The sequence below is a fragment of the Procambarus clarkii genome, chromosome 20 (assembly GCF_040958095.1).
Source record: "Procambarus clarkii isolate CNS0578487 chromosome 20, FALCON_Pclarkii_2.0, whole genome shotgun sequence".
NCBI lineage: Eukaryota > Metazoa > Arthropoda > Malacostraca > Decapoda > Cambaridae > Procambarus > Procambarus clarkii.
The window spans coordinates 22179668-22189821 of record NC_091169.1 but is presented as its reverse complement, the minus strand read 5'-3'; the positions used below and the strand labels follow the sequence as shown (position 1 = coordinate 22189821).

General features: G+C 48.9%; 1 protein-coding gene and 1 long non-coding RNA gene across 5 annotated transcripts in view; one reads left to right on the top strand and one right to left on the bottom strand.

The window, feature by feature from the left end:
* LOC138366608 (uncharacterized) overlaps positions 1-10154 on the top strand; it is a 75674-nt gene that overhangs the window by 32149 nt on the left and 33371 nt on the right. The window lies entirely within an intron of this gene.
* The window catches only part of mTerf5 (mitochondrial transcription termination factor 5), a 57734-nt gene that overhangs the window by 26222 nt on the left and 21358 nt on the right, over positions 1-10154 (bottom strand). For all 4 annotated transcript variants that reach the window (XM_069327656.1, XM_069327660.1, XM_069327659.1 and 1 more), the window contains 2 exons: positions 8830-8963; positions 584-749 (listed from right to left, as the gene is read on the bottom strand). In XM_069327656.1, the coding sequence (XP_069183757.1) occupies positions 584-749; positions 8830-8963 (300 nt within the window). The remainder of the gene's footprint in view (positions 1-583; positions 750-8829; positions 8964-10154) is intronic.

Genomic DNA, 10154 nt, shown 5'->3' with positions numbered 1-10154 from the left:
AAGACACAAATGTCCTGAAAGTCACATCCTGCACTGAATCCAACCCTACAATGCACCAGGGTGGCCCCATATAGTGTTGAATGAAGGTTGTACTGTATACACATCAGCCAGGTATAGCTCTGGGGAGCCGAAGGGGCTCTACACAGAAAACCAACTTGAAAACTTGAGGAACGGAGCGAAAATAACATCCACCACTGGTGTCGACAGGTGGGCATGACAAGTACTGTCAGGACAATTCACCACTGGTGTTGACAGGTGCATAGGACCAGTATTGTCAGGTGAGGTCACCACTGGTGTTGACAGGTGCATAGGACCAGTATTGTCAGGTGAGGTCACCACTGGTGTTAACAGGTGGGTAGGGCCAGTACTGTTAGGTGAGGGCACCACTGGTGTTGACAGGTGGGCAGGACCAGTACTGTCAGGTGAGGTCACCACTGGTGTTAACAGGTGGGTAGGGCCAGTACTGTTAGGTGAGGTCACTACTGGTGTTGACAGGTGGGCAGAAAGATAACTTAAGTACACAATAATCTACTACAAATAAAGTGACAGGCATAAGTAACAAGTGAAACAAATGTGAACGTGCCTCAGCAAGTGTGCACTGGTTAATATCACGAGGAAGTCTTGTCGTGACGCTCAGTTCTTGTGGAACTCCCAGAGAAGCCAACACTGAATTGTGGGGTTCATAGTTCTCTGGTAGGAGTCTGCAACTCTTCAATGCTGCAACAGTACACTTATACAGTCTTGAGAATCTGCAAAGAAGCATGAAAATCAGTTCTCCTGAACATGGAATCAACTACCTTAATCCCTAATTCTTTTAGCTAGTTGGTTAATGAGAGGAAGCATTTGAAGAAATGCTTGTTGTTAAAAACTAGCATTGAATATAATAAAATGCCCCGGAGACTCCCTGAAGCAATCTTCCTTGATTAAGTGCCATACTACCTAGTGTCATTAATAGTTGTTCTTGTCTACTGGGGACCACGAGCCAGACCCTGGTCCCCCTCAATGAGGAGAAGGGAGTGATGGCCTATGATCGCTTTACATTTAAAGGTTATCAACTTTGCCATCACTAAGGTAGCACTTAGAAAGATAGGTGAATCAAAACAAACCACTGCCTGGTTTACAAATGAGACTGAAGCCCCCAAAATGTCAAAAGAACATTCCCACAAAGAAAAGAAATGGATAAAACTTAGTGAAAGTAGCCCCCTCACTAGTTAGCTGCACCTCCCTCTCAATGGGGTGAGAGGGGGATAGCTGGCTTGGGCTTCAGTTCTTTAATGAGAAACACACAGCCGACCTGGGGAAGGGAGGATGTCAGGAAGCTTCCTGGGCTCACCCAGGAACTGGCATTTCATTATATTCAATGCTGGTTTTCTATGGGGACCCCCTAACTCCCTGAAGCTAACTACCCACAGAAGAGGACAAAACATGGGGAAACATACCAGGAAGGAGGGAGCACCGCAGGTATCAACTCGAAGTCCAGATTGAAGGCCACGACAAATGCCACAGGGCTACACAAGGTCACAAGAGGACCAGGAGCATTAACAAGATACCTGGCAGCCAAAACCGTGTTATACCTCTAAAATCACCAAGCCCAAATATCAGCCTAAGACATACTGTATTACCAAAAACAGCCAAGAAGGCAGCATAACTGGGAACATCATGAGCATAAGGGTAAAGCACAGGCTGGCTACCTTTAATGACACTGCAGACAACCTGAGAAACATGAGCTCTGGAACAGGGAACCAGAGAAACGATCAACCCACAAAGAGCCCACCAAAACAGAACCTGTGGCTCAAAGGTGGCAGTGCAAAGCCGCCGGACAAAGTACATGATGCACCCTCGGCTGAACCAAGCCTCCACAACCAAAGGTCCCCCCTCCTTGGAAGCCTGGGTGTTTCATTCTTTGCCAGAAATGAAGGAGCAGGCTGCAACCAAACAAAATGACCCTCAGAACCAAATGAACAAAAACCCTGGTGCCAAAGCAAGCAAAAATAAAGCCTTCCAAAAACAATCCCTGACCAAAGGGGCCACAGTAAAACAAGCAGAAGAAAGAACAGAAAGAACTTGGCAGGCTGAGGCGGCACATGAGCAGGCCGGAGGTGAAACAAAGGGCAAGAAAGCTCCACCAACGCTGCACGGCAAGAAACGAGATAGGAAAAAGAAATAAGCCAGAAGAAAGAAAAAGATAGGCATAAGATCCCTATCAAGGAAGAGCCAAGCAAGAAAGGACAGAACAACCCAGTCTGAAAAAGAAGGAAAATGACGAAGGAGAGAAAATTACGAAAAGACAGTCGGAAAATGTTGGGAGCCGGTCGGCCAAGCGGACAGCACGCTGGACTTGTGATCCTGTGGTCCTGGGTTCGATCCCAGGCGCCGGCAAGAAACAATGGGCAGAGTTTTTCACCCTATGCCCCTGTTACCTAGCAGTAAAATAGGTACCTGGGTGTTAGTCAGCTGTCACAGGCTGTTTCCTGGGGGTGGAGGCCTGGTAGAGGACCGGGTCGTGGGGACACTAAAAAAGCCCTGAAATCATCTCAAGATAACCTCAAGGAAACTGCATGCTGTCACTGAAAAGAAGACCACAGGCCACCTGATCATAATACAAATGGTGATAAGTACACGTAAAAAATTCCAGACGTGTTACATGGAAAATTAGGCCAAACCAGTGAGGAATGTCTCCTGCTCAATCTTCTGAAAGAGGCAGAGCCATGGAAAGATGCCCGGGTTTAGACACTGAGTAAGCAGCGCCTGAAACCAAGGCTGGGCTGTCCACTAAGGAGCCAGAAGAATTACACTGTCCTTTTACGGCTCTGGCCATGACAGCACCCAGAGCAACAGCTGCACGGGAAAAGAGGTAAATGCACTGCCACTTCGACCAGTCAAGTTGAAAGGCATCCACAGGAAGGGCCTCATAGTCGGGGAAATGCGACACATAGAGGCAGACGCCGAGATAGTGTTCTCATGAAGAGGTTGCATGTCCAGGTGTCCGAACATCCAGCAAAGTCAGAGGAAGGAATCGGTGTTGACAATCCAATCCGTGGAAAGAGGAAGGAAGAGAGACAGACCGTCGGCCAAGATGTTGGACACTCCCTGAACATGATCAGCGCAGAGATGCAAACCTTGAGAACTCGGCAGAAGAGCTACCATGAAGTGACCATGAACACATCAAAGAGGGAGGTGGTGTCATGGCACCGAACCCCGAAAAACCTGAATAGGAAGCTGGTGATGCAACAACTGGTGCTGTGTTCATCCACATCCTTCCTGTGGATGAACACGGGTTAAAACCCAGCAATCGCGAGAGCAGCAAAGGGGGCTGCCCCGAAGGAACCATAACAGCCTCTGAATCCAAAACCTGCATAATAGGTAAACCAGAAGGGCGAAATTTAGACTCTCGCACAGTTGCTCAAGTATTCTCTGAGTAATCCAGGTCTCCCTCAACAGCAGCAGACTGCAGGACTACAGCCAGAGCAAGACTGCAGGAGACGGAGAAAGCAATACTGACCAAGAATCTCAAGTCAGGCTCAACCGGGTCTGAACCTGGGATGGAACCAGCTGGGACTTCATCCAGTTCACCAGGAACCTGAACCCGGCAAGCTGGGAAAGAACCAGATACCTGGCTAGCAGACTGGCTGGGTGCCCAAACCAGCCAATCGTCGAGGTAGGCTAATACCTTCAGACCTAACAAACGAAGACAGGCCACAATGACCCAAGTCAAGCACTTAAACTCACGTGGTGCCAGATTCAGCCCGAACGGAACCTCTGATGAATAGGGACATGCAAATAAGGGTCCTTGAGGTTCAGGGAAATCATCAAAGTCCCCAGCTTCTTGAGGTCATCTTGAGTATGAGACGTACCAAATCTACACAGTAAAATAACAACGTACTGGAGTGAACGACATGGAAGAAAATGTAGAATAGAACCAATGAAGAGCAGAGGTGCCATAGGCACAATCAGAGAACACTGTATAAACATCAGAGGTCCGCGGTTGTTCAACGTCCTCCCAGCAAGCATAAGAAATATTGCCGGAACAACCGTGGACATTTTCAAGAGGAAACTAGATTTATTCCTCCAAGGAGTGCCGGACCAACCGGGCTGTGGTGGGTATGTGGGCCTGCGGGCCGCTCCAAGCAACAGCCTGGTGGACCAAACTCTCACAAGTCGAGCCTGGCCTCAGGCCGGGCTTGGGGAGTAGAAGAACTCCCAGAACCCCATCAACCCCATCAACCAGTAGTCATTTGAAAAGAGTGGCAATGAATCAACCAGTTCAGGTGGGACAAATCCAGAAGGTATTGGAGATCAGCGCAATCTCGTTTTGGATTGCCCATTTTGGACTGTCCCATCAGACCCGAATCCCCTCCTTCGGGGAGTTTGGGTCTGATGGGGTAGGCCTCTTATCCTTCCCTCCATCTAGTCATCTTGGAGTGGGTGCGTTTGGGCGTGGTCGAAACGACCTCGTCTCTTCGGTGGGGTTTCCTGCTTTTTCAATGCCAATGCCCAACACGTTATGGATCAGCCCAATGCCATCACAGATCACTCCCCACAACCCGAAATGCCCACACATTGTGGGACCAGGCACAGACAAATAGAGCCAGCCCCTCCCAACCGCCCAATCAAAGGAGCGACCTGCAAAAGGGCAGAAGTGAACCACGGGATCCAGCCCTCCAGACACACCAAGCACGGCACATACCAGGTGAAGAAGCTGGGGGGACCACGTCAGACCCAGCTGCCGGCACCACAGACACCCCACCTCAACCAAAAACAGGCAAAGCCGTGGCCCTATCCCTCTGGGATGACCAACAAGGCTGCCCCTTTCCCCCCCAACACACCAAGTAAAAAATTGGGCAGCAACTCGCCAAAGCCATCGACAAAACTGAGCAACACAGTCCTCAGGCAAAAGCAAAGGACAAAAGGGAGAAGCTGAAAGATGTCCATGTTGAGTCCAAAGGAAGAGCCAGCACAGCTTGCCGACACTTGAGATGGGAGGTAAAAAATAAGGATAACGCCTTCCAGAGGATTGGAGCATACTGCTTAAGCAAGTCAAAGCCACAGCCACTGCAACAAAAACCCCAGCAAGAGGCACCTCACCGAGCAACCCAACATCCTCTGCAAGCCAATCATAAGATAGTTCGTGGAGGCACAAGAACCGCATGACAGAAGTCAACTGTGTAAGAGTCCAAAAATTGTCAGCGACCAAGGCAGCCAAAAGAACAGGAATGTGAACGTGCAGCTGCACAAGACCAACATCATGGGGAAGGGTAGATATTAAGAAGAAACACAAATTGAGAGACTGAAGAGAGCCCCCCCAAGAAAAACCTGCAACACGGGAGACACCTCCCGCCAATCAAGCACACGGGTAGGGGAAACGCCGCGCCAAGCCCCCAGCGAAAACAAAGGACAGTCTACTAGCCAGGACGACTCTGAAACCTCAAAACGCACACAATGTGGAGAAGACCAGAACTCAAAAGAGGCTGAGTCCATGACAAAAGCATAAACTGGGTCATGCAAGAGTTAAGCACCAAGTGCCTCCAAAAGGGGAAACCCAGGAGGAAATGAACTCTGGATTAAGCCCCACCTAATTAAAGCTCATACAAGGAAGGGGGATAAGAAAATCCTATGACCTGCAACAAAAAATCCAAAGGACCCTCTACAGAAGGCAAAAGGGCCCACGAAGGGTCAAAAGTAGCCATAGAGCTCCAATCGAACTCCCCTTGAGCTCAGGGAACTGCAGGCAAGGGCCCTAGAGCAGAGCACACTTCCACACCCACAACCCGGAAAGGAAAGAGGGAGCCCATGGACTCGGGTAAAAGCTTTAAAATAGGGAGTTGGCTAGGAGGAATCAGAAGCTTCAGCAGGAAAGAGCGACTCAACTGCCTCCACGCTGTAATTGGATGGGGCAACCCCCAGATCAGTCAATGCCACATCCTGAGCTAAACCTTGCCCTGAATCCGAAATCCTCAAGATGCTTTGGAGCCGGATGCAGGAGGGTAGGAGAAGGGCAAACCAAGACCACCAGGGAGGGAGGGAGGGAGGGAAGAGGGGGTGCAGACGGAATCAAGGTCGAGTCAACCAACACCCCCAATTCTAAGTCTATAAAACACAAACAGGGCAGATCCAGGGCAACCAGCTGGGCACACAACCTGGAGCTTTGCAACAGGTTGCAATGCCAAACAACTAAAATACATAAAGTATAAAATATAAAAACCAAAGACTAAGCCGCAGAGAACAAGCAACCTGGGAGAACGTCAGGGATCCATCCCATATGCAGCTTGGTAAAGTGCAGGCTGTGTTAACCGCAGTGCACCCCCTCCAGCCAAAAACATCCCTAAACCTCGGTTAAGATAGAAAATGCAAGACCCCCAAGGGCCAGATTCAAGCAGCAGTTACGCAAGTACTTACGAATGTGTGCATCTTTCCTAAATCGTCGACGGCTTTGGTTACATTTATTAAACAGTTTTCAAGCATAAAAACTTGCCAATCAACTGTTATCATTATAAACAGCCTCCTGGTGCTTCGGAGCTCATCAACCGTTTAATAATTGTAAACAAAGCCGCCAAAGATTGAGAAAAGATGTACAGGTTCGTAAGTGCTTGCGTAACTGCTTCATGAATCTGGCCCCTGGCTTACAGCAAGGGCAAGGATCACCCCAAGCGAAGAGGCCCCATAATGGGAGCATTTCCCAAATACCCCAGGGAAGACTGAGTACTATCCTGACCGTACAAGGGAAGTACTCTGTGCACAGCGAAGGAAACTCTGAGCTCATGCAGCTCCCCCACACTATAACTCCTGGCTCATGTACACTCTCCTGTAAAACATTGCTGCAAAGGTAAGAAAAAGACTCAAAAACAGGACAGAGGAGCCAGAGCAACACTCTACCACCAGGTAAGCACATCAGTAAGGAACTGAAGCCGGAAGGCCGGGCTGGCACATCCCCCCCTTCCCCCAAGAAGGGGAAAAGGTGGAGCTAACTAGCAGGGGGCTAGTTTAACTAAGTTTTGGTTGTTTTCTTCAAATGTTCATTTGGCATTTTGGGGGCTTCAGTTTCATTTTTTAAAACCAGGCAATGGTTTTTGATTTGCTTATCTCTCTGAGAGCTTTCTTGGTGATGGGAAAATAACATCTAAATGTAAGGTGGTCATATGCCATTACTCCCTTTGCCTTTCTGAGGGGACCAGGTTCTGCCTTGTGGTTCCTGGTAGGCAAAAAGAACTCTGGAACTGATGACACTAGGTCCTATGGCACTTGATCAGTGATGATAGCTTCAGGGAGCTGATGGGGCTTCCCACAGAAAATAAACATTCTGTGGATACAAAGTGAATAAGGAAATGGGAAAAACCAGCAATGAATGTAATGATATGCCCATTTCTGGGTGAAACCTCATTACTCCCTGAACCTACAATGCTGATATAGTGCCAAACTACGTGCCATCAGTCACCAAGTTCTATTGGCCTACTGGGGACCATGAGCCAGAACCTATCCCCCTCTAAAGAGGTGCAGAGAGCAGTGGCACTGATAAAATTCAGTGAATTTTAATTGTCTGCTACCACTGGATAGGCACCCACTAAGTCTGTGAAATAAAACCTGCTGGTTTTATTTCAAATCCTCGTAAATTGGATTTACGAGGATTGGATCAGGGACACCAAAAGGGAGGGAACCTGCACGTGTAACTGCACCTGGCCGACATCACGAGGAAGGATGGGGGCGAACAAGCACCCATTGAGGTGCTCCAACTCGCCCCCTATGTAAACCTGAATGACCGTAGTCAACTCCCGTCATCTAAGCGTGCAGGTCTGACAGAACGAATGCCAAGCCCCCAACAAAAATAAAGGGCAGTCTGCCAGCCAGGAAGATTCCGGCATCTCGTAAAGCACCCAGTAAAGAAAAGAGGAGCCAAACTCAAAGGAAGGCTTTATTATAGAGGCGTAATCCAGATCTAGCAGGAGGTAAGCCACAAGGGCCTCCCGCACCTCCCTCAGTGGGATGCGGGAAGTCAAAAACCTTCGGAAGGAGGGAACCGAAGAACCCAAGGGAACCCAGACCCAAACCCCGGGGAAGAGTCGAACTTGTATCCAAATCGTACAGGGAGAGGGTGATGGGAAACCCCCTGCCCCTGTAACAAGAAGCCCCGCACCAAGAGTACCAACACTCAAGCGGGGGCAAACGGGGCCCAAGCACCCCAAGTCAACTCCTCCCTAGCCCTGGGATCCTCAAAGTCAGGACCTGAGGACAAGCCCTCCTCCAAACCCTCTGCTTCTGAAGAAAAAGCAAAGTCCACTGGAAAAGCAGGGATTAAGGGGGCTTGCTGGTGCGACCCAAAAACCTCCGGTAGGAGGAACAGGCTTGAACGTCTCCGCCACCGATCTGGAAGGGTCAATCCCCGAAGCCGCCAGTGTCTTACCATCAGGCAAACCCTGCCCCGACTCTGAAACCCTCAGACGTTTGGGAGCTAAAAGCAGGAGGGGGGGGGGGAGAGCAGGATGAACTACAGCTGGGGAAGGTGATATCTTCACATGAAAGAGGAAAACATGGTAATAATTACAGATGTTGGGAACATAAAGCCTGTACATACGCTCATTGAGGTCCAACGAGGCTGACCACCGACCTTCACCTGGACGACGCCCTCCACAGTTGTTAACTCCCAGGAACCTATTTACTGCTACATGAACAAACACTTTAAACAAGAGGAAATGTGTCCAACTGTATTTCTCGCGCCCGGGAGATGACCCTGGGTCCCTCAGTTGTGAAGCGAGTGTAGACCACTGTGCTCCACAACTACTGATAAAGTATGAATGTAATGGTAATAAGAGAAAGACAGCAGAGGTGTGTACTTACTGAAGATAATGCTGAGCATTAAGGTTACACAGCCCGAGTTCCTTAAGTATAGCAATCCTGTGTTCTGTAGAGAGTGGACTGCGGTACAGCAGCGGCAGCACTTTCTTCACATCTTCTGCACTTATTTTGTTCTCCTGTAACATTCAAACACATCAGGTACTCTACGATATTACAGCATCAACAAACACAGCAGGTACCATCCAGTATCAGTCTCAACAAGCACATCAGGAAAAGCCCAGTATTACAGCCTCAACAAACAGATCAGGTACAGTCCAGTATTACCGTCTCAACAAACGCATCTAATACTGTCCAGTATTACAGTCTCAACAAACACATCAGGTACAGCCCAGTATTGTATTACAATTGCAACAAACACATCAGGTACAGTCCATTATTACAGTCTTTACAAACACATCAGGTACAGTCCAGTATTACTCACCAAACAAATCAGCTACAGAAGCTTCAGCAGGAATGTGAGAATGTGCAACTGAGCTGAGCATTCCACTCCAATTAATATTGGATTAATATTTGTGACATCTTTGTGCACAGAAATCTTAACAGATAAATGGAAAAAGGCAAAAACCAAGCGTTGAATGTAATAAAACACCATTTTCTGGGTGAGACCAGGAGGCTTCCCAGAGCTATCCGGGCTGATATGAATGTATTAAACCCTGGCAATAGTCAAAGCGAATGGAGGTCTGCATACTGGGAACCACGAGCCAGAACCTGGCCTCTTTAGATGAGGCACGAGGAGCAATGGCCTATAGAAACCCCTGTGTGGTTGGAAGCATTCAATGTCTGCCATTGACCCGGTCAGGCACCCAGAAAGGTAGGCACCCCAAAACAAACCCCCTCTGGTTAAAAACTGCTATTGAAAGCCGAACTGTTGAACAGAACTCCCCAAACTAAAACAGGCAAATTAGCATGACATCACACCCATCACTGCACTGCTGTCTGCACAGCTTCCCCCTCCACCCCCAATTCAGAGGCTGGATGTCAAAACCTGCGAAAGTGCCAACCGGAGGGAGGGAGGAAGGGTTGCTGGGAACCCTCCAAGTCTCACCCAGAAAATGACATTTCATTACATTCAATACTGGTTTTCTGGGGGGGGGGGGGCCCTTCAGCTCCCAGGAGCTACTTAACCAAAGATAAAACAAGAGGAACTTACCCAGGAGGTGGTCGCCACTCGCTCCTGAACTTGAAGTCAAGACAACAGGCTGCAACTGCCGACTCAATGCGACACATACCCGACTAGGGCCAGGAACATTGACTAGGTAACAAGCAGCCAGAACCCTGTTCGACCTCCAAAAAACCCCATGCCTGAA